This window comes from Colobus angolensis, unplaced genomic scaffold, assembly GCF_000951035.1.
Source record: "Colobus angolensis palliatus isolate OR3802 unplaced genomic scaffold, Cang.pa_1.0 Scaffold517, whole genome shotgun sequence".
NCBI lineage: Eukaryota > Metazoa > Chordata > Mammalia > Primates > Cercopithecidae > Colobus > Colobus angolensis.
Window position 1 is genome coordinate 1,227,260 of NW_012118677.1, and position 24,865 is coordinate 1,252,124.

At 40.2% G+C, this 24,865-nt stretch overlaps 1 protein-coding gene across 2 annotated transcripts in view; it reads left to right on the forward strand.

Moving 5' to 3' along the window:
* The window catches only part of DHRS9 (dehydrogenase/reductase (SDR family) member 9), a 28,691-nt gene extending 12,723 nt beyond the window's left edge, over window positions 1–15,968 (forward strand). For both annotated transcript variants that reach the window (XM_011960601.1, XM_011960600.1), the window contains 4 exons: window positions 1,543–1,913; window positions 3,099–3,357; window positions 11,486–11,649; window positions 15,345–15,968. In XM_011960601.1, coding sequence (XP_011815991.1) covers window positions 1,601–1,913; window positions 3,099–3,357; window positions 11,486–11,649; window positions 15,345–15,568 — 960 coding nt within the window. In that variant the 5' untranslated portion in view covers window positions 1,543–1,600 and the 3' untranslated portion in view covers window positions 15,569–15,968. The remainder of the gene's footprint in view (window positions 1–1,542; window positions 1,914–3,098; window positions 3,358–11,485; window positions 11,650–15,344) is intronic.
* The last annotated feature ends 8,897 nt before the right edge of the window (window positions 15,969–24,865 follow it).

The window sequence follows — 24,865 nt, forward strand, 5'->3', positions numbered from 1 at the left end:
AAGGAAGGAAGGAAGGAAGGAAGAGAGAGAGAAAGAAAGAAAGAAAGAAAAAGGAAGGAAGGAAGAAAGAAGGAAAGAAAATAAAGTTCAAAGTCTATAAACTCTCTTGGCCTCTCAGTTCCTTTTTGAACTCAGTGTCCAGGAACAGCCATGATTCCAAAAGCATCCGCAAGTTCTGAACTTCAACTCAGGGCCTACTGATTGTCCTCTGTGAGGCATTTAAAGCCCCTCTTGAGTCTAAGGGTGGGTCATGATTGAGGGCAAAGATATTGTGTGGACACAGGAGGAAGATTTTTGGGTCACAGAGGAAGAAAAGAAGGTCTTTCCCACATGTGGTGCTCTCTTTAGCCCCTCTCCCTTCCACAGGCTAGGAGAGCCAATACAGACCTGCTCCTCTGTGGGGAGGGAGCTGATGATCTCATTCTCTTGGGCTGCCCCATGGCTATGAGTGCGGAGGGCTGGGCCCATGGTACTCAGACCTGAGGCAGCCGGCCATACAGCCTTGGTACCCAGGCATAACCCTCAGGTTCTTGTTCACTTCCTCTTTCTGGATGGCTTGCTTTTCCCTGGCACCAATAACCCATGGTAAGAGTGACATATACGGAGGGGAAATGCAGATGCAGGCTTCTGAGGAAAAGGGAAAGAAAGCCCTTTACCTGCCTGATTTTAGGCCCTAGGCAACCTCTAGCCCTGACAAAATTAATTTTCCAAGTAGTTCTGCTGCATGTATGGTCAAAGCTTCAGTTTTACAGCATACGTTTGCTTTACTTTATCCTCTGTCCATGTGATTTTTTTCTCACAGGAGGCTGGTGTTCACGGAAGACAGAATTTGGGGATGTGGGAGTCTGGTTTGGAACATGGTGCATTGGCCAGCATTTCTCTCTCAATCACTTCCCATTTACCTTGCTCTTTCTTGGTGAACTCACTTGTTGCCTCCCACTTTAATACTCCTCTGCACTGGGGTGTAATGATCTCAGAGTTGGGTTGAAGATTGACATTAGCCCATTTAAAATAAGAAAATGGAAGCCAAGTTGGGAGTATCTTCTTAGCGGCAACACCAAAATGTTCTTCTTCTCCTGACAGTTTGAAGATAATTGGGAGTCTGACAGAACAATTAAAATTGAATTACTGTTTCTAATAGATTTTAGCCCATTCTGCAGTGGAATTTCATGAACTAGCAAGAGGTAAGATTTTACTGTGAGAATCTGTCTTCCTGATGGGCGAGTTCACTCCTGAGATTAATACCATCACTGCACACAGCTCCAGTTGGCCATGTCAACTCAATGGCTTGTGTTGATTTTGCCATGGCTCCCACCTCCCTCTCTTCCATTTAATTTCTCTGAATACTACTGGGTTAGTTTTTGCATTATTTTAGAGGAGCAATTTATTATTTAAATGGCCATCTTCCCAACAACCAACCAAATAAGAGTTGTTGTTTCTTTTTCTGTTTATCCACACAAATGCATTAAAATATCATCAGTCCTGGGTTACAATGCCTTGGTGGTTCTAATTTGAATTTTCTTTTCCACTTTGAACACTCAGGACACCATCTTCTTTTATTATACAAGAAAGGAGTGTACCTATCACATACAGGGGGAAAATGCTCTTTTGGGTGCTAGGCCTCCTAATCCTCTGTGGTTTTCTGTGGACTCGTAAAGGAAAACTAAAGATTGCAGACATCACTGATAAGTACATTTTTATCACTGGATGTGACTCGGGCTTTGGAAACTTGGCAGCCAGAACTTTTGATAAAAAGGGATTTCATGTAATTGCTGCCTGTCTGACTGAATCAGGATCAACCGCTTTAAAGGCAGAAACCTCAGAGAGACTTCGTACTGTGCTTCTGGATGTGACTGACCCAGAGAATGTCAAGAGGACTGCCCAGTGGGTGAAGAACCAAGTTGGGGAAAAAGGTGAGAGACATGGAAGTGGTGAGGATGGGACAGGGATAGGGGACAGGGAAGTAACTGAAGCTACAGAAAATGTGCTCAAGTTTTAAATGGCCTTTCGAGAAAATGTCTCCTAAATATCGGCTATGTACTTCTCTAATCTTAGGATAGCTTCTGAGTAGTTCCAAGTACAGGCTGTCTGTGTGCATGAGAAACACAGCCCAGAAGACCCTTGGGCCTAAGTCTCAGTGGGTGAATTTGGGGCTGAGATGAAAAGATTGACTTTCCAAGGTCTTCTCCTGTGAAGCGCTATTCCCCCCTGTCCCATATACAGCAAAGGAATTTAGACTAAAATGTACAGGAGAATATGGGGGCAATTCCCAAATTGCCATCTGGATACCTGGGACCCACTTCTCACTACAAAATGATTCTAGAGCTCACACATTTTCAATGGGCAAGGTTGAAAATGGCCTGAGAATTTGAGTGTGAGTGTCTTACATAGTTAAGGTAGAGTAGTGAGCCACTGCTTGTTCATTCTGCAATAGATTCTGCTGTGGTGACTGCATTCTGAACTAGAAGAAATTTTATTGGCTTTGAATGAAGAGTGAAACATTCTCAAGGATTAAGATGTTGGGATTCACAAAGAAAGAACAAATGTTTGTGATTTTTTTTCTAGTATATCTTGATCATATGGCTGAGACTCTGAAGCTCAAAAGAATGATTTGATAAGGCTTCAGTTTTTAACACTTGAATTTCAACACCTTTAACAATACTAAATGTTTCCCATTTTAAACAAGTCAAGTGAATGACTCAATTCTTAAACAAAAATAAATGTGAAATAGATTGATATCACTCTTTATCCATACAGAACATTATATAAATATTCTCTGGCCTTACCATCTAGCAAGGGAGGAAAAATAGATCAATTTACTCCACATCTGAGATTAAAAAGCAGAAAGACTCACTCACAGAGTTTCAGTATTTGACATTCAGAACCAGAAACAGAGTAACAGTGAGAACTTCAACTACTTCAATTTAGCCTCCCACCCTCTCTGCTATCACTTTCCAAAACTGCGAAGTATTTCAGAGTAGGAAAATGACTTCAAGGAGGAAATGGCACCATTGTGCAAAGCAGAGGCTGTATTTTCATCAAAGGTGGCAAATAAGTACTATCTTACCACACCTCTTTTTCTTCCCTCTCTGTTCTAGGTCTCTGGGGTCTGATCAATAATGCTGGTGTTCTTGGTGTGCTGGCTCCCACTGACTGGCTGACACTAGAGGACTACAGAGAACCTATTGAAGTGAATCTGTTTGGACTCATCAGTGTGACACTAAATATGCTTCCCTTGGTCAAGAAAGCTCAAGGGAGAGTTATTAATGTCTCCAGTGTTGGAGGTCGCCTTGCAATCGTTGGAGGGGGCTATACTCCATCCAAATATGCAGTGGAAGGTTTCAATGACAGCTTAAGGTAAATCAAATTAATCGACTTATTAGGAAACAATAGCTGCAAACATTTACTGAATGCTTATGTACAAGACATCCTATTTAGTACCTTTCAAAAAGTCTACCATATTTATCTCTAATTTTTGTGGGTACACAGTAGGCATATATATTTATGGTTATATGAGATATTTTGATACAAGCATACAATGCATAGTAATTACATCAAGGTAAGTGAAGTATCCATCACCTCAAGCATTTATCCTTTCTTTTTGTTACAAACAATCCAATTATACTTTTTTAGTTATTTAAAAAACTATGATAAATTGTTGACTGTAGTCACCCTGTTGCGCTATCAAATACTAGATCTTGTTCATTCTAGATAGCTATATTTCTATTTTTCTGTACCCCCTAACCATTCCCCCTCACCCCTACTACCCTCTCAAGCCTCTAGTAACTAGTTCTCTACTTTCTGTCGCTATAGCTTGTTTCAATTTTTAGCTCTCACAAATAAGTGAGAACATGTGAACTTTGTTTTTCTGTGCCTGGCTTATTTTACTTAACATAATGACCTCCGGTTCCATCCACGTTGTTGCAAATGACAGGATCTCAATCTTTTTTATGGCTCAATAGTAGTACTTCATTGTATATATGTACCACATTTTCCTTATTCATTTTTCTGTTGATGGACATTTAGGTTGCTTCCAAATTTTGGCTGTTGTGAACAGTGCTACAACGAACATGGTAGTGTGGATATCTCTTTGATATATTTATTTCCTTTCTTTTGGGTATACACCCAGCAGTGGTATTGCTGGATCATATGGTAGCTCAATTTTTAGTTTTTTGAGGAACTTCCAAACTGTTTTCCATAGTGGTTGTACTAATTTACATTCCCACCAACAGTGTTATGAGCATTCCCTTTTCTCACATCATCACCAGCATTTGTTATTACCTGTCTTTTGTATATATGCCATTTTAACTGGGGTAAGATAATATTTCGTTGTACTTTTGATATGCATTTTTCTGATGATCAAGGATGTTGAGCACCTTTCATATACCTATTTTCCACTTGTATGTCTTTTCAGAAATATCTACTCAGATCTTTTGCCCATTTTAAGTTGGATTATTAGACTTTTCCCCGTAGAGTTGTTTGAGTTCCTTACATATTCCGATTTTTAATTCCTTGTCAGATGGGTAATTTTCAAATATTTTCTCCCATTCTGTGGGTTGTCTTTTCACTTTTTTGATTGTTTCCTTTGCTGTGCAGAAGCTTTTCAAATTGATGTAATCCCATTTGTTCATTTTTGCCTTAGTTGCCTGTGCTTGTGGCATATTGCTCAAGAAGTCTTTGCCCAGCTAATTGTCCTGGAGAGTTTCTCCAATGCTTTCTTCTAGTAGTTTCATAGTTTGAGGTCTTAGATTTAAGTCTTTAATCCATTTTGATATGATTTTTGTATGTGGTAAGAGATAAGGGTGTAGTTTCATTCTTCTGCATGTGGACATCCAGTTTTCCCAGCACCATTTATTGAAAAGACTGTCCTTTCCCCAATATATGTTCTTGACATCTGTCAAAAACGAATTCACTGTAGATGTATGGATTTGTTTCTGGGTTCTCTGTCCTGTTCTATTGGTGTATGTGTCCATTTGTATGCCAGTACCATGCTGTTTTATTTGCTATAGCTTTATAGAAAATTTGAAGTCATGTAATGTAATTCCTCCAGTTTTGTTTTTGTCCAGGGTGGCTTTGTCTACTCTGGGTCTTTTGTGTCTCTATATAAATTTTAGGATTGTTTTATCTGTTTCTGTAAAGAATGTCATTGGTATTTTGGTAAGAATTGCATTGAATCTGAAGATTGCTTTAGGTATTATGCATTTTAATAATATTGATTCTTCCAATCCATGAACATGGAATATCTTTTCATTTTTTGTGTACTCTATAGTTTTTATTGCAGAGATCTCTCATTTCTTTAAGTTAACTCCTAGGCATTTTATTTTTAGCTATTGTAAATGGAATTACTTCCTCAATTTCTTTTTTGGATTGTTTGCTGTTGGCATATAGAAATTGTTTACTGTTGGCAACAGAAATCTTTTTTGGATTGTTTGCTGTTGGCTACTGATTTTTGTATGTTGATTTTGTATCCTGCAACTTTACTGAATGTATTTGTTCTAATAGTTTTTATGTGTGTGGAGTCTTTAGGTTTTTCCAAAGATAATAAGATCATATTACCTGCAAACAAGGATAATTTGACTTCTTCCTTTCCAAATTGGGTTGGAGCTCCATTGTATGTTATTTGTTTTTGAGGAATCTATGAACAAATCTTGCTGCTTTTAAGATCCTTTCTTTATAATTGACCTTTGGGAGCTTTGATTAATAAATGCCTTGAGGTAGTCTTCTTTGGTTAAATCTGCTTAGTGTTCTATAACGTTCTTGTGCTTGAATATTGATGTCTTCCTCTAGGTTTGGAAAGTTCTCTGTTGAATAAACTTTCTACCCCATCTCTCTCTCTCTCTACCTTGTCTATAAAGCCAATAACTCTTAGATTTGCCCTTTTGAGGCTATTTTTTAGATTCTGTAGTTATGCCTCATTCTTTATTATTTCTTTTTCTTTTGTCTCCTCTGACTGTGTGTTTTCAAATAGCGTGTCTTCAAGCTTACTAATTTTTTTATTTTGCTTGATCAATTCTGCTGGTAAAAGACTGACACATTCTTGATTACGTGAATTGCATTTTTCAACTCTGGGATTCCTGCTTGATTCTTTTTAATTATTTCAGTCTCTTTGTCAAATTTATCTGATAGGATTCTGAATTCCTTCTTTGTGTTATCTTGAATTTCATTGAGTTTCCTCAAAAGAGCTATTTTGGATTCTCTGTCGGAAAGGTCTCATGTCTCTGTCTCTCCAGGATTGGTCTCTTGCATCTTATTTAGTTCATTTGGTGAGGTCATGTTTTTCTCGGTGGTCTTGATGCTTGTGGATTTTTTTTTTTTTTTAAATGTCTGTGAATTGAAAAGTTAGGTATTTATTGCAGTCTTCACAGTCTGGGCTTGTTTGTACCCATCCTTCTGGGGAAGTCTTCCCAGGTATTTGAAGGGACTTGGGTGTTGTGATCTAACTTTTTGGTTCCTGCAGCCATATCTTCATTAGGAGGCACCCCAAGCCCAGTAAGACTGTGCCTCTTATAGGCTCATAGAGGTACCACCTTGATGGTCTTGGATAAGATCCAGAAGAATATACCAGGAAGAAACTCTTGTTCTCTTCCCTTACTTTCTCCCAAACAAGTGGAGCTTCTCTCTATATACTGAGCTGCCTAGAGCTGGTGGAAGAGTGACACAAGCACTCTTGACCACCATCATTGGGACTGCACTGAGTCAGACCCAAGGCCTTCTGTAAAATTGCCTGGCTACTGCCTGTGTGTACTCAAAGCCCTGAGGCTCTACAATTAGCAGGTGGTGAAGCCAGCCAATAAGACTTGTGCCTTTCCATTCAGGGTGGCAAGGTCTCCCTACACCTGGGTGGGGTGTCCAGAGATGCCATCTGGAAGCCAGGGACTGGAGTCAGAAACCTTAGGAATCTACCTTATACTCTATTCTACTGTGGTTGAGCCAGCATCCAAACCACAATACAAAGTCCTTCCCACTTTTCCCTCCCCTTTTCACAAGCAGAGGAATCTCTCACCATAGCTACCACCATCTCAGGCTGCAGAAAGTACTGCCTGGCTATGACCAATGTTTACTCAAAGCCCAAGGTCTCTTCAATCAGCTTGTGGTGAATGTTGTTAGGCTTGAGACTCTCATTTCAGGGCACTGGGCTCCCCTCTGGCCCAGGATAGGTCGAGAAATGCCATCTAAGACCCAAGGCCTGGAATTGGAGACGCTAAGTACCCACTTGGTGCTCTACCCCATTGCGGTCAAACCAAGCTGGCATCTAAGCTGCAAGACAACGTCTCCTTTACTCTTCCCTCTCCTTTTCTGAAGCACAAGGAGTCTCCCCCTATAGCCATCACAGCTGGGAATGTCCTAGGTCACACCCACCTGAGGCCAGCATGTCTCTGAGTCTCACCCAGGGCCCATGGTGAGTACCTTGGGTATTGCTCCTGATTTTTCAGGGCCCAAGGGCTCTTTAGTCAGCAGGTAATGAATTTTGCTAGGACTAGTTTCTTCCCTTCAAGGCAGAGGGTTTCCTTGTGGCTCAGAACAAGTCTAGAAGTGTTGTCCAGGAGGTAGGGCCTGGAATAGGGGCCTCAGGACTCTACCTGGTGCCCTATCCTACTGTGGCTAAGCTGGTATCCAAGTCACAAGACAAAGTCCTCTTTATTCTCCCCTTACCTCTTCTCAAACAGAGGGAAGGAGTCTCTCCCAGAGCTGTGGACTGTGCTGTCTGGGGCTGGGGGAGGGGTGGCACAAGTACCCTCCTGGCTGCCCAAGCTGGCATCTTACTAGGTTGCTTGCTCCCCAAGTCTACTGTCTCTGAGCTCAGCACAGCACCAGGACTTGCCCAGGAATTGCAATCCTTGTGACCTGGACTGCCTTTCAAGTTTATTTAGAACCCCAGAGCACATGAGCCCACACTGCTGAGGCTTGCTGGCACTCGGGTTCTAACTACTGAAATGGGAAAGTCCTCCTCTGGCTAGGGCTGGTCTGAATGCTCCCTCTATGGGTGCTGGCTGAGTTCTGCCTGCTATTGCTTTCCACTGTGACAGGACAGCACTGAGTTCCAATGCAAACCCCACAATCACTGTGCTCTCCCTCCCACCTCAAGTACTCAGATTCTGTCTCCAAGCCTCACAGTTGCTGCTGGTCTATGGAGGAGGAGTAGCATCAACAGTTCAAGACTGTCTTTCCTACCCTCTTCAGAGCCTCTTTCAGTGATATGAAGTTAAAGTTAGGGACTGTGATCACTCATCTGAGATTTGGTTTTCTGAAGGTTTTTTGTGTGAAAGTTGTTTAATTTGGTGTTTCTGTGGGGAGGATGATCAGTAAAGGCTTCTATTTGGCCATCCTGCTCCACCTCTACCCTATTTAGTACTATAAGTTATTCCCAGTGTATAGATGATGCCACTAAAACTAACAGAGGTTAATTCATTTGTGCAAGGTCATCCAGCTGGTAAGTGGTAGAACTGAGATTCGAACCCAAGTTTAACTCCTTTTCACTTTTTGCCTTAGCTTAGAGTGGCAGCCAATTTATATTCAACTGGTCAGTTTGTCAAATAGTTAGGGAATCATATAGAGAGGCTAGATCAGAATAGGCTTCTCATTGGTTTACTGTCAGTTGCAGACACAACAGTACCATCCTATTTAAACCTTCAGTGGAAAACCATTAGTTCTTAAATAGCTCCATGCATGCTGTCCAAGCCTTATAGCTTCACTCCGTGGGAGAGACTGGGGGAAGTGTGCTTAATCCATCTTACCTGGAACCAGAACTTATCACCATCAGTTCAAATCCCCTAAAGTACAAGTGGTTCTTTCAGTCAAGATTCTGGCAGGAAATGGTGGCACATTAAAACTGGGTAAAAGGCAGAGTATGTTTAAAGGACTTCTAAATGTGTGAGGTATCTACTGAAATCTCAAAGGATAGCATCTATGGGCTAATGACAGCAGGAGTATTTCCCTTCAGAGGACTGAAGGGACAAGGAGACAGGGCAGTTTCCAGAACCTGGAGACGCAGAGGCTGTTGTCTTCAGTTAAGGGATAAAAATAACCAGTGTTGACACCACAGGAGGATAACTAATCTGACACTCTCACCTCTTTCCTGATCTCCCACTGGCACTTTCAATAGACTGAACTCAACAGAAGCCAGAGAATACTTAGTGCAGGTAAGACTCCCAGGATATGGTGCAGACAGAGGGCGGAGGAAAGGACTAGAGAAGCAAGTGGAAGATATTCAGCTGAGTGGTGCTGCAGTAGGCAAGTTAGAAGACAAAGTTGGATATAGTTTTTCCTTCAATTCACCCATTTATTTATTCGACTATTATTTGTTGAAGGCATAGGCTAGAGTTTATGATCTATACAATGGACCTAGGTTTAGTTTACTAATAAAAGGTTAAAATTATTCCACTGAAATTAAGAAAGATAGAGCAACTTCATTTTACCATTTGATCAGGTTGCCAAGTTTGATTCCCCTAGGAAATAAACACAAAAATATTGGAACAATTCTTCCAAAAAACTAACGCGCATTTGAATCACCGGGGGATCTTTTTAAAACGCAGATTTTGATAAAGTAGATCTGGAGAAGGGTCCTGAGACCATGCATTTCTAACAAGCTCCAGGTGCTGCCCATGGTTCAGGGATCACACTTTGAGTAGCAAGGTCATAAAGAACCTCTGTTGGTCTCTTTGGTTGACCTTTGGTTCCACTCTACAACCAGCAGTATCATAATAAAATTTTAGTATATGTACTTAGAGATTTACTCACTTTTAAAAAAGATTTCAACTGAAGGGTTTGTGAGCTTTGCCATGCAGCTATGCCATGCCTAAAAGTAATCAATAAAGAGTATTTTTCTTAAGTGAATCATGAAACTAGTATTTTAAATGGTGTTACGCAGGTACTCCACAATCCAGTGGCAGCTCCACAATTTCTATATATAGGAAGGTTTAGGGGCAGCAGCCCATCTGAGAGGGTTGGGGCTCCTTAGAGCTGTATTTCCCAGTATGCATACTGATTTAATATGGCTTTTACTTACCTGGTAAGCTTGGTTGGAGGGCTTAAAGCCACTTGTCCCTAGTATGATATTTTTATGAGTGGGTGGGGAGAAAAGTCTTCCCAAATAGCCTCTTGGCACTGCTACTTCCACGATCTAGAGGAAATCAGGCAACAGATGAATACAACAAAAGTAAGTTGGAAATCATCTTTTTTAATTTTAGTACAAGTCACATACCTTTCGGAATCTCTCAAGGTCAAGCTAACTTGCATTTTTAGGAAAATATATTTCAAACTTTACAATAGTAACATTGCTAAAAAGCAGAACCTAAGAAAAAATGAATTACATTTTAAATTCACTAATAGAGTTTAAAAAAATTTTTATGCTGAAGAGTTCTATAAAATGAATAAATACTTCCTTATATTATATATTCCTGGTAGGAATATAAATCAAATTTAGTAAATGATTATTCATATACTGGTTTGCCATACAGGTGGTCCCTGACTTAAATGTTAAACATGACTTTTCAACTTTCGTTTAGATGCATGCATTATAAACTTTTCTTAGAATTTGGAATTTTGATCTTTTACCAGCAACAATATGTACAGTACTCTCTCACGATGCTGTGCAGTGCAGTGAACCTCAGCTCCCAGTCAGCCATTGCAATCATAGGGTAAAGAACTGCTATCCTGCAGGGCACTGTGTGGCCAGATGATTTCGCCCCACTGTGGGCCAATGTCAGTGTTCTGAGGATGTTTAACGTAGGCTAGGCTAAGCCATGATGTTCGGCAGGTTAGGTATATTAAATGCATTTTTTGACATAGGATATTTTCAACTTACAATGAGTTTATCAGGATGTGACCCCATCTGAAGTCGAGGAGCATCTGTATATTGGTTTGCTTTAAAGAAAGGCACACCATGATTCCTGTAAAACCTAGATGCCTAGGGAATGAGTAGGCTTTCGGTTTTCTGCTGCAGCATGATAAAAAAAAAAAAAAAAGAAAGAAAGAAAGAAAAAAAAAAAGAACAAAGCATGCTCAACAGAATAGGGAGCAGGTTAGTCACATCAGGGATTATCGTATTGTGTCCTTCAGCACATCCTTATTTGTGCTGCAATCTCCTTATGTTGCTAGAATGGAGGTGAACTCGTCCATCCAGGCTATCATTAGTTCATTTTACCGTAAGGTGGTTTAAGTACTGATAAGAAACCTGTTCATAACCTGAATGTGCACTAATCAATGACGAGAACACGAAGAACACTCTAGGAAGAACAACAGTGGACTGGGGGTGGTGTCTACCCAGATCCCTTTCCTATCCTGCCATTAACTGGTCCTCACTTCACCACTCTAAACCTCAGTTTCCTCACTTGCAAAATGAAAGGGAGAGAGAATAAGATATTTCTTTCAAATGTACCCAAATCTGTGATTCCATGAAAAGATTCATGAGAAAATAGTCACTCAAAATAGAAAATATTTTCTAAACAAACCTGGAGTAAACATCTTCCATGGGTTCTTTTCACAGACGGGACATGAAAGCTTTTGGTGTGCACGTCTCATGTATTGAACCAGGATTGTTCAAAACAAACTTGGCAGATCCAGTAAAGACAACTGAAAAAAAACTCGCCATTTGGGAGCAGCTGTCTCCAGACATCAAACAACAATATGGAGAAGGCTACATTGAAAAAAGTGAGTTTCTGGGTGGTGCCAGTGTCCTCTGGAATTCTTTGTCCTGAACAGCATGAAGGAGATTCAAATACAGATGAAATAACAAGGTTCTGAGTAATACCCCAATAAGGATCTTAACCATGGATCAGGGATCTCCTATTAATTTCAGTGTCATCTCTTGCTTCTGTTATAAACATTTACTGAGCAATTACAAACTGCTAAGCTATCTGCTAAGTGTCTTATGAATTATATCATTTACTCCTCAAAAACTATTAGAGTAATGAGTAGAGGCTTGGGAAAGTGAAATGTCCTGCCCAAGATTACACAACACCTCCTAGTCATGCCTGGACCTGAGCCCAGGCAGGTGACTCCAGCCCACGGTCTTCACCTTTGCCATACCTCCTCTTTTCGTCAAGCACCAGCTGTACACTTGGCATTTTTTAAGGATTTATGGTGGTTACAAAAGATAGAGAAGGTTCAGCCTCTGACCTTTAACTAGTTTACAATCTAGTTGACAAAAAGTAACCAAGTGAAAATGTAAAACAATGAAACAATGTAGCACACAATAAAATTGATCCTTTACTTCTTAGGTGTAATCTAACAGCCCAGAAATGGTGCTAGATGATGTGGTTTCTAATTCCCCAGGGAATTCAGACCAGGAAAAGAGCATTGCTGGTTAAGAAACCCTAATGGTACAGGTCAGGTTTGAATAAGACCCAAAGGACAGGAAATAATTACTTGGGTGTAAACTGTCTGGAGCAGGAACACATGGAGGAGGAGATGGAAGACACCAGGAGCCTTCCTGGTCAAGAGATTGAGTCAGAGATGGGAGAGTAAGTCAGAGATTGAGTCAGTGATGTGAGAATAATAACAAAGATGACATAATGATGGCTAACAAATAGTAAATATTTACTATGTACTTGTCACCATTCTAAGTGCTTTACATGGACACTCATTTAAAATCCCCCCAAAAACTCTACTATCATCTTCATTTTATAGAAATAGAGGCATAGAGAAGTAACTTACCAAAATTGTACCACCAGTAAGTGGAAGAGCTAGATTTGGACCCAGGCAGCCTGACCCTGCCATTTATGATTGGCGGTGGCACTATAATGTGAACAAGGCATTAAGGACTTTGGTCACACTCCTGTTATCAGGCCTTCCCTTCCACCACAAACTTCTTGGGTCAGTTAAAGTTTACTTGATATTCCTCAAATACTTACTGAGCTCCTGCTTTGAGTTGAGCAGGGTTCCACCTAAGTATGTATAGTTCTATTCCTCCAAACTGTGCCCATGCCTCTTGATCAGTGGACTTGGGAAGACAGTCAACTGTGGCAAGGTTCATGGTCAACAGTTTTCAAGGCAGAACCAAAAGCCAAGTCAGAACCCCCTGGAGAGGTTTTTAAAATGACTGACTCCTCCAACCACCACTACCCCAGACACACACACACGCACACACTTACACAGACACACACACACAGACACAGAGGTACACACATTATCTATATGTCAACTGAAATGTCTGGTCTTAAAACATCTTAGTGCTGACATGTCACTATAGGTTTAGAACCACTGTCATCAAATGCTCTACTTTTCAGTTCCTGACTCTGAAGGTTCTATGTAGGTTCCATCTAAGACTGAACTTAATACTTCATAAACAAAACCCCTCATTTAAAAGCGCTTTCTCTGTTTAATATTGACACCGATACTTTTTAAACGCCTTTAAATATATCACTGACTTCCATCTCCAATTATTTTTGGCTTGGTTCCTGGTTCTTGTATTCTGTCTCAGAAATACCAAAAGCCATTGAGCTCAGTTTCGGACTGGTTGTCCTTATTAGAGTTTTCAAGTCAGGACTTGGAGATGAGCCAAAGGCACAGTCCCAAAGTAGACCACAAATTTAAGGTCATCTTTTCTTAATTTCTCGAGTTGGGATAGTAGGAGTTTAAAATAGCCACTAAGACTTATTAGGTTCTTTGAACAACTTGTGGCCAGTGGGACCTGAAGTTGAAAGAAAGATCTAACTTCATAGACTTTCCTTTGAGAAGACACAACTCAGGTATGTTTTAAAAGTATGTGAGAATCATATACACAACTCAGGTATGTTTTAAAAGTCTGTGAGAATCGTATGATAGCTCTACTTTGAATTTGAGGGGGAAATCTCTGTGCCATTTTCCATAATGGCTATACTAATTTACATTCTCACCAACAGTATACAAGAGTTCTTTTTTCTCCATGCCCTTGTCAATACTTGTCATCTTTTGTCTTTTGATAATAGCCATTCTAACAAATGTGAGGTGATAACTCATGTGGTTTTAATGTGCATTTCCACGATGATTAGTGATGACAAACATTTTTTTCATATACCTGTTGGCCATTTGTATCTTCTTTTGAGAAAAGTCTAGTCAGATTCTCTTCCCATTTTTTAATCAGATTATTTCTTTTCTTGCTGTTGAGTTATCTGAGCTTCTTATATATTTTGAATATTAACTGTGTATAAGATATAAAGTTTGCAAATATTTTTTCCCATTCTATATGTTGTCTCTTCACTCTTTTAACCAACTGTTTCCTTTGCTGTGCAGAAGTTTTTAGTTGGATATAATCCCACTTATCTAGTTTTGCGTTTATTTAGTTTTGTGCTTTTGGGGTCATATCCAAAGAAATCACTGCCCAGACCAATGTCAAGAAGTATTTCCTTTATGTTTTCTTCTAGTAGTTTTTGTTTGTTTGTTTTCAATAGAGATGAGGTCTCACTATGGTGCCCAGGATAGTCTTGAACTCCCTGGGATCAAGTGATCTTCACACCTCAGCCTCCAAAACTGCTGTAATTACAGGTGTGAGCCACTATGCCAGGCCTCTTTTAGCAGTTTTATAATTTCAGGTCTTATGTTTAAGTCTTCAATCCATTTTGAGTTGATTTTTTTTATATGGTGTAAGATCCAGTTTCATTCTTCTGCATGTAGATATACTGTTGTCCCAATGCCATGTATTCAAAAGACTAGGGTTCTAAACCACCACTAATCCCTTGTAAAAAACCTGCCTCTGTAAAGGTACCTTCATTCATTATTCAAACATTTCATTTGCCTGAGAACTGGGATCCTTGTAGCTTTCTGAGTCGGTACATTTGGGATGATTCTCTCTTTATTTACAGATTATAGAAGCCTGTGGTATACAAGTGCACACTCACATCCACACATGCATGCACATACATGCACAAGCACATGTGTAACCCACATTTTCTCTAGATACATAATCCCCTAAAACAAATTAGAAATCAAACATACAACTTTCTAGGCTTAGGGGCCTCATGGGCTTTATGAAGTATCATTTGCTCATTGCTCTAAAGCACTGGCTCTCAAAGTTTGATCCCTGGACCAGCAGCATCAGCATCATCTTGAAATTTGTTAGAAATGCACATTCTTGGGCCCCACCTCATACCTCAGTCAGAAACTCTGGAGGTGGAACCCAGAAACCTGAGTTTTAATGAGCTCTCTAGAAGATTCTGCTGCCCACCCAATCTCGAGAACCACTGGTCTAAAGAAAGCACTGTAGTATCCTTTTCTGAGGAATAGATAGTAAATCCTCAAAATGAGCCTCCATTATATCGGACAATTCAGAAAAAATCCCCTTGTATCCATCCTCCCCTTTGCACCCTAGACTTCCACTCTGCTTTCCCCTTCTTCCAAAGAGTAAATGTGCTTTTGTCTCTTTTTAGGTCTAAACAAACTGAAAGGCAATAAATCCTATGTGAACATGGACCTCTCTCCGGTGGTAGAGTGCATGGACCACGCTCTAACAAGTGTCTTCCCTAAGACTCATTATGCTGCTGGAAAAGATGCCAAAATTTTCTGGATACCTCTGTCTCACATGCCAGCAGTTTTGCAAGATTTTTTATTGTTGAAACGGAAAGCAGAGCTGGCTAATCCCAAGGCAGTATGACTCAGCTAACCACAGGTGCCTGCTCCAGGCTATGAGATTGGCCGATTTCAAGAGCACTTCTCCTTTTCAACCCCATTCTTTACCTGCTCCAACCTGGACTCATTTAGATCCTGCTTATTTGGATTACAAAAGGGAGTCCCACCATTGCTGGTGGCGTCCTAGGGTCCCTGCTCAAGTTTTCTTTGGAAAGGGGGGCTGGAATGGTACATCACACAGGCAGGTCCTGCCCTGTATGTAGGCTTTGCCTGCTTGGTATGATGTAAGGGACATTGAAAGACTTGCCCATTCCAAATGATCTTCACCATGGCCTGCCCTGTGCTTATGGTCCCCAGCTTTTAGAGTAACTTGTGAATGTTAAGTATCGTCTCTTATCCAAATACTAAAAGATAAGTCAAACATTTTCATGAGTGGATAGACATGTTCTGTTACCTTGCTGAGGATGACTCTGAAGGACTGAGGCTCAGTTCTGATAAGCTTTGAAAAGGACAGGAAAAGGAAGAGGGATCAAGCATTGTGTGACAGTGGTATAAGCTAAGAGCAGCAGTAAAACACGAGATAGAACTGCAAATAGAAGGAAAGAGAAAGATAGGAAAAGGAATAAGAGGACTGCAAAAAATAATATATACCTAAATATGTATATATGAAGAGAGACTCCCCAACACTCAGACAAGCCTTCCTAGAGAGAGCTATGGAGGATGAACATCCTATTCAAGGCTACTAAGAACATTGATGCACACAGTTTTCTGGTGGAAAGATGTAATGACATTGTAACTAATCATTCCAAAAGAAGAAAAATGTCACAATGTCACATTTTTCTTCTGGTTAGTTTATTCTGATGATTGTAAAAGTAACAAGACCCAGACCATGTGGCACAACTTACACCTGAGATGGCTGGAAATCCTGCATTTGAGGTGTCTTTGAAGCCCCATGAAGATATAGAACTAAATAAAAAGGCTCTCTTTAGCCTACAGTTACAGTGGGATTAGATCTGCATCTTGTTTGTATTCATGTTTCTACACTGAATTGACCCTGGGCCCACACCCTATCCAAAAGAAAGAGTTCCCTAAACAGACGTTTCCCGATTCCAGCAGCCAATACTGCTCACAAACGTTTGTAGAATATTTACAAGAAGACTTCAGTGGCAGAATGCAACATTTTTTGCATAATAATATAGTGTAAAGAGTCAGAGAAATTAGCTAATGCACATGTGCAAGTGTGCACATGTGCACGCACACACACACATGCATATACACACACGCTTAACACATTGTGAAGAAAGTCCACCTGTAATCCCAGCAGGTCAAGGCAGAAGGATCGCTTGAGCCCAGGAGTTCAAAACCAGCTTGGGCAATATAGTGAGATCTTGTCTCTACAAAAACTAAAAAGTTAGCTTGGCATGGTAGCGTATGTCCGTAGTCCCAGCTACTTGGGAGGCTGAGGCAGGAGGATCACTTGAGCCAGGAAGTTGAGGCTGCATTGAGCTGTGATCATGCCACTGCACTCTCATCTGGAAGACAGAGCAAGACCTTGTCTCAAAAAGAAAAAAAAAAGAAAAAATATTTAATATCTGCTGCTTGAAACCATGTCCATTTGAAGGTATTAGTAATTCTACTCATTTTTAATCACCTTTCTGGAAATATCTGCTTATGAGGTAATTTTCTGCTTTCAAGTTTACAACATATTGGTGACTGAAAAATCAAATTACAAATGGTGTCAATCCACTTGTATATACATTTCATAAGTTTGAAGAAGTATATACTCATCGTTTTTGCATCAAAATGAAAAAAAAAATCACAGCAAGAATGAGATGGAAGAATTCTCGGGCAAAGTTAGCTAACCTGCCTGCCTGTGAGGTCATCCCCATCTTGGACCTAGCCCCAGATACAGCTCACTTGTAGATCTCTGGTTTCTTCTTGTTGCAGTTAACCACCCCACAGTCCATTCTTGGAGGTAAAGTTCACCAATGTTGTTTACTGGGAATCCCCTCGCCTTGAATTTACATCTTGGCTTCATTTCACTGCTTTAGAATTCTTGACAAGCTGCTTCCTGACTTTCCAGACCTCCCAGGGCTGCCAAGATACTTAGAATCTGAAGGAACTTTCTTTGCCAAACTTCTAACAATTTCAGTCATATTCTTGGGCCTACCTAACTGTGTTCTTTCTTTTGTTTTGCCTAGACCTGAGTTCTTTGTTCATTCCTTTTAGTAGCTACAATTTGGTAACTCCCTGTTTCATCCAACCAAAAAATTCTCTCCTTAAATGTGATCAGGCGTGATATTATTCCAAAATAATACCAAATATATTCACCTAAGCAATTTTTAAAGGTTTTTAAAGTACACGAGAAGGTGGGGTTTTAGGGGCATAGAGGCGTAAGTCTCTCTAGAGGCACAAGACCTGTGTGGTAGGGAGAAATGGAGGGATGAGGATATCAGACGGTCACTATGTCAGGCATCTTGGGCATGGAGTTCCTAGACTTCTCTCCATCTTACCATAATCACTTCTAATTCTCTGTTCTTTTGGGGGAAATACCTATCACATTTTTATCTGTAAATATTTGAGGAAACATATTTTGACGATGATGGACATTCTTCTAAGTACTGGCCTGTAATAAGGAAAGTGATGGATGTGAGGCCTTCCTCCATAGAGCCTTTTGGAAATAATCCAAGGCTAAGGCCAATACTCAGGAAGCCTTAGAGGACCTTCTCCAGGAATGCACAGTCAAGATGAACAAAGATGTTGTCCTCCACCACATCTAGCTTGAAGGATTCTTCCTCACTTAGTTTGGAGAGACCAAGAGAACCTCCCAAACCCTCCCTCTGATCTGATCCAAAAATCCAGGTGTGTCCTTCATCTGGGCAGCCACAATATATTCAAATCTGGAGTTTTATCTTCCCCACCCCACAGACATTTTCCCAGTCCAGCACCAACTACTGTCAATTTAATCTCCATAGGGATCTGGAGTCTGAATACCTTGCTTCATCTCCAGTGTGATCACCTGTTCAAGCTACCATCTCTTGTTTCTACTACAGCATATCCACCTGTGCACCATCAGTGATTTCTCCTCATTGCAGTCAGAATTGTTCAAAATTAATATCTAATCGTTCTACTCCTTCTGTTGTTGCTTTCTTAAAATCTTCAACGTGTTCTCGTTGCACTTTGGCTAAAGACTAAAATGCTTTATGTGAACCCTGTTGCCCCCATACTCCTCATTAGCCTCATTTTATAGCACTATTCTCTACACCTGGCCACCTCAGCACCTTTCCCATGCTTCTCCCTGGAAAGTTCCATCTTACCTGGTTTTCTAGTTTCTTTGTCCTACAGATCTCAATCACTTCCTCAGGGAAGCCCACACAATTTCAAATTCTGACCACCACCTCTTTATTCAGTTAAGTTCCCATCTTGTACACTCTCACTGTGCCTTGTAATTTTCTTCAGGAATCTCATCACAGTCTATAATTGTATATGTATATGGTTAGTTAATACAGGTCTCTTGTATCATATCATAAGCTCCATGAAATCAGGAATAATGATGCTTTGCTTAATCTTTGTATCCCCTTACCTCGGACATCGCTGGCACACAGATCAATGTTCAATAAATACTTGTTGAATGAACACAAAAATTAGTCTATATTAGCCTTTCGAACTAAGGGTCAATTTATTACTCAAGATCAAGCTGGTCAGGTGCAGTGGCTCATGCCTATAATCCCAATACTTTGGGCGGGGGGCCAGTACGGGAGGATCATTTCCAGAGCAGCCTGGACAACAAAGGGAGGCCCCACCTCTACAAAAACAAATTTAAAAACTAAAAATTACCCAGGCATGTTGGCATGTGCCTGTAGTCCTAGCTACTCGGGAGTCTGAGGCAAGAGGATGGCTTGAGCCCAGGAGTCTGAGTCTGCAATGAGCTATCATTGCACCACTATAGTCCAACCTGGGCAACAAAGCAAAACTCTGTCTCTAAAACAATTAAAAAGAAGTAAGTTTTCACAAAAAGATCAAGCCTGCTGATCCCATTAGTTGTGCTGTCTGTGTGTCAGTTCAGTCAAAGTCTCATAACTTCCTTGAGCCTTTCAGGTCTTCCTGAAGGCTCCCAGCTCTGGCTCTGCTCTCAGCCTCCCCTGATACTGAGCAGTGCTACTGTAGTGATTTCCCACCACCTATTGCAAAGGAGCCCGCCTCCATGCCAAGCCATCCTGGGCCCAGTAGGCACAGAGCAAAAAGATCATCAGGGATCATTGAGTCCATTTCTCTGCTTACAGGCAGGACATTTCTAAGCCATCGAGCCCGAAGAGAATCTCCTCTAGTTAAAATCTCTCCAGAAACTCTATAGCTTCTGTTATCTTAGGGTAGACCGATACTTAATGACCAACATTTCACCCTGTCCAATAGTTAACGAGAAAAATTTCCAGGAAACTTATTTAACAAATGATTATTTTTGGCTCTTTTGCACATTATTAGTCCCAGTAGTTTTCAAGAACACAAGAGATCACAGTCCCATCAATGTGGAGGAAATAGCTAAACATTCTCAAAATGAAAAACATTTTTATATTTATGACAACTCAATCTAAGCCACAGTTTATAAGGACATAGCTGACCAGGAGTTTTGTGAGTCTTTGCAGGTTGAAACGTAAGATAATTTGATATTCCTAATGCTAAAATTCTTCCTCAACTCTGCAATTCATTTTTTAAAAAGAAAATATGAGTAATTTCCATCCTAGTAGATGAGGTACTAATACAGACAGAGCTTCAGTACAGATTCTGGTTTAGTAGCGTTTCCAAGCATCTTTCTTTTTTTTTCCTTCTGTTTTCTTTCTTGCATATAACACGTGCTCAAGCAGGAACAAGATCATAGTTCTTGCCTGATTAGTCCCTAGAAATAGCAATCCAGCCTAGAATAGTTCAGGTGAGGGCAATACAGCATTCTATCTTTCTACAACTAACAACTCTCCTGAAGTGTTGTTCCATTTTAATTCCTTTTGAGAAACTGGAAACAGAATGGATTCTGCTATGAATACATAGTGTATGTTCTGGGCAAAAACCATCTATCCCCAAATGTAGGTAAAATATTTACTTACAGTGTTCTGGGTCTGTTTTTTCCTCCTAGGTATGGCAACCGTAACTTGAGTATAATGCCACCCAATTAATGTTGATGCCTGAATTATGAACCAGGTAATCCAAACAACCTGGCTTGCCATGGGCATAATAGGATAAATAGTCATAATGATTGCTTAATACTTAAGTATAGGTCAGATTTTTAATACACTTTACTGTCTATTACATGAATGATTTCACATAACCCTAATCATATTTCACTTATGTGTGTTTTTTAGAGATGGAGAAGTGAAATCACAGAGAGATGAGCAACTTGCTCAAGGTTACACTCCTAGTGAATGTGGGCCAGGTTTCAAGCCCAGGCAGCTTGATGTTGGAGCCTGTGCTCAGAACCACCATGATATATTATTAAAAAGGATTTCAGGCCAGGCACAGTGGCTCACGCCTGTAATCCCAGCACTTTGGGAAGCCGGGGCAGGTGGATCACCTGAGGTCAGGAGTTTGAGACCAGCCTCAAGGTTACACTCCTAGTGAATGTGGGCCAGGTTTCAAGCCCAGGCAGCTTGATGTTGGAGCCTGTGCTCAGAACCACCATGATATATTATTAAAAAGGATTTCAGGCCAGGCACAGTGGCTCACGCCTGTAATCCCAGCACTTTGGGAAGCCGGGGCAGGTGGATCACCTGAGGTCAGGAGTTTGAGACCAGCCTGGCCAACATGGCAAACTCTGTCTTTACTAAAAGTACAAAAGTACAAAAGTACCAAAAGTACAAACTCTGTCTTTACCAAAAATTAGCCAGGCATGGTGGCGGGCACCTAAAAAAAGAATTTGAATCTTAGTATTTCCCTAAACTTTGATTCTGGTTCAACAAAAAACAAGACTGTTATTAAATCAATCTAGCATTAGTCTTACCTGGCCAATAATCAATTATGCATAAAGAGTGATGCATAATTTTGAGCAATATACAAAGATATACCCTTTTTAGTTTTCCTATATTCTATTTTCAAAATTTTCTCACTCATTTTATGAAATAATAAAGGCACTTAAACATCATTCCCTAGATCCTTAAAGTTTTCTAACTAGATTTCTGGATTTTCTTTCTTTCTTTTTTTCTTTTTTGATCTTCTTTCTCTTTTGGTTGTTATGGATTTTGTCCATTTGTTGTTGTTGTTAGTTGTTTCAGGAATTTATTTGCAATCACTTTTTGCTAATTTCAATAAAGGCCTTACTTAGACCAACTGTTCTGACCCAAGGTCAACACTTCCCATCTTCCAGCTTTTAGGATAAGATAAAAGAAAAAGAGCAGAAGTCTGGGGTCCCACAAATACTATGTTGCCAGATGGCTGTATTTTTTTCAACAAATAGTGGGACAAACTTGTGGCTAGGGCCAGCCCCGGGAACACTAATGAGAGAAATGAGGGGACCTTAGCTGGAATGAGGTCAGGACCTCCTGGCACTACCACACTGCAATCAAAAAAAAAAAAAAAAAAATACCAGTAAGTGGCTGGACTTTCTCATTTGGCTGGAAGAGGTCATATAGCTCATAATCTGTCTCACAGAGACACTTCCACTAAGAACATTCGCAAGATGACAAGTTTCTGCTCTAATACCATGAAAGAATGGGAGGTCACCACCTTCTAATTACCCTGTTGATTATTAGCTTTAGTTACTAGAACATTCTTTATAATTTTTCACCCAAAATTTCTCAGTGTGGATGAGGGGAGAAATGGCTATTGTTTCTGCTGTCATCATGATGATAATGGTTCAGATTCACTGAGCCTTTAAAATGAGCCAGAATCTACCCAGAATGCTATCTATGCACTTTCTCATGAAGTCTTTACAACTTTTACACAACAGATGCATTTATTGTCCCATTTTACAAATGAAGATTCTAAAATTCAAGATTATTTCATCTCTAGTAATCTAAGATTCCTAAATTCCCTCTTGATAAAATGCTCATTCCCAAAAATAAATATACAAGAAAGCACAATTAGACAATGGATTTTAAAAGCCACAATTATTCATTCAAGTTCTTTCTGAACTCTGGAGCCACTGTAAATGAAAAACTCGAAAGCTCTGGGTGCTAAAAGCAGAAGTCAAGCCTCCTGGCCAGTCATTCCCAAGCACTTTACCCATGCCTTCAGATCTTGAGAGAAATGATGGACAGTGTGTGCAGGCTCTTCCCACGTTCCTTCCACCTTCTCCAACCCCTGCTGCAAACACCCTTTTAAGAAATTAGGCTTTTTTCATGAACAGAAATACATACAGTTACCTTCATGCTTTTCAAATGTCAATGCTCATTCTGAATGAAATAAACAAGTGTTCTGATCAGAAAACCCTCCAAGCACTCAAATGTTCTTTGGACCCCCTCCTAGTTGGCCATTCTTTCACCTCCAAGGTGGAATGGAATCTGATCTGAGTTCTGTCCCCGCAAGGAGAATTTTTATCACTGATTTAGATGAAAACAAAGGCAAGGTTTTGTTTATTTATCAGGGGAATACATGGGAAGACAGAATCTGGGTCTAAAATGCTGCTGTGAGTTCTAACCATGGGCTAACAGGATGAAATGGTACAGGGAAAGGCTCTGTTTTGCTTCCAAAAAAGCAGACATGGGATTCAAAACCACATTGTGAAAATAATTGAGATATTTTATGTAAAAATCAGTTAAAAATGAATCAATGATGTGATATGACAATGTGACATAACTACTCCCCCCTTACCTCCAAAAGGAAAAAAAGGAAATCATGTTTTGATGTCTTCTTAAATTTTAAATTTACAACATATAGAGTAAGGTTGGTAATGGCTATGTCTATACCCAGCTGCTCAGGGCTCTGGTAAAACTTGCCTTCACTGTTGGGAACCCTACACTTATAGGGCAACAGACACTTTGGAGTGGGCAGCAGGGGAGCAGATTATCTGAAGTCCAGGTTAGCTGAAGGAGATAGGGGGCTTGTTTGCTTGGAAGAGACTGAGGGAAGACAGTACAGCCCACTTAAAGGGGACTCCCTGAAAACAGGAATTAAACACATATCAGAGAGCACAGAGTGGCAGAGCCAGGGTCATGGGTGGAAGTTACATAGAGTCAAGTTCAGAACCATAGAGGGGATTTTTGTACCACTAGGAGTTTGATCAAAAGGCAGCTGCCATTGGCAGGCAAGCGCAGGAAGGACCACTCTTGGAATGGGGATGCCAGAGAAGGGAGTCAAGCAATATGGGGTTGCACTTGCTGACTCAGATGACATTTGAGGATTCTGTGACTGAACAAGGACTTTGTCCAAATATGGTACATACCAGCATAAAGAGGCCTAAGCCTTTCTAATCACTAAAACCTTGGGATGCAACAAGCCAAATGTCTCTTGCCCCAGTTTTCATGAGGCCTGAAATTTCATTTCTTCAAGACTTGAAAGAAGTGCCTTAGCTTCTGATGAGGAGAAAGGAGGCGGCTGCTGAAAAGAGAGGGAATACATATCAAGATGAACTAAAGCTAAATTTCAGATCTTGCCCAGAAGTAGCCCCCAGGATGAGCACAGGGAAAAGGAGGCTGGAAGGATTCTTGGGGCAACCTGCAACCTGGGCATCCACAGCTAGTTTAGTTGTATGTGTATGCAGTTGTCAGAAACATGTGCTGACTTCTTAAAACAGGTGTTATCAATGGATCCAGTATAAATTGAACAAACAAAACTACAGAAAGAATATACAGTGAAATCTTAGTCTTCCTCTTCCCAGGCCTCTGGTACCTAGCTAGTATTTTCTCCTGTGTCCTTCCTGAGACGTGTATATATAGGCAATGTATATATACCTTTTCACCTACTTTTTATACAAATGGTAGCAGAGCTAGACTCCACATTTTCTCTACTTTGCTCTATAATGTTCACATTTTAATGAACAAAAGACTAGGAATCCTAAAAAATAATGTTCACAGTCATCATTTTCAAATCTTGCCCTCCTTAGGCAATAGATGGCTATGATCCCATCAGTTTTACTTCTTCAGTGCCTGACTTAACCAACATATTGTCAACTAAGTAACAAACACAGAGGCTCTCTAAAAGAAAATGATGTTTATTTGGGAGTAGGGCATTGCAATGGGAATGCATGTGCCATAGTAAACTATGAGTGCATTCAGGGAGGTAAAAAAAAAAAAAAAAGACAAAGAGTTTTAAAAGAAAAAATATAATCAATTAAATATTTACAATTGAGATATTTTGCATTTGTATGCAGGGTCAAAACAAAAGCATTTCTTCCAAT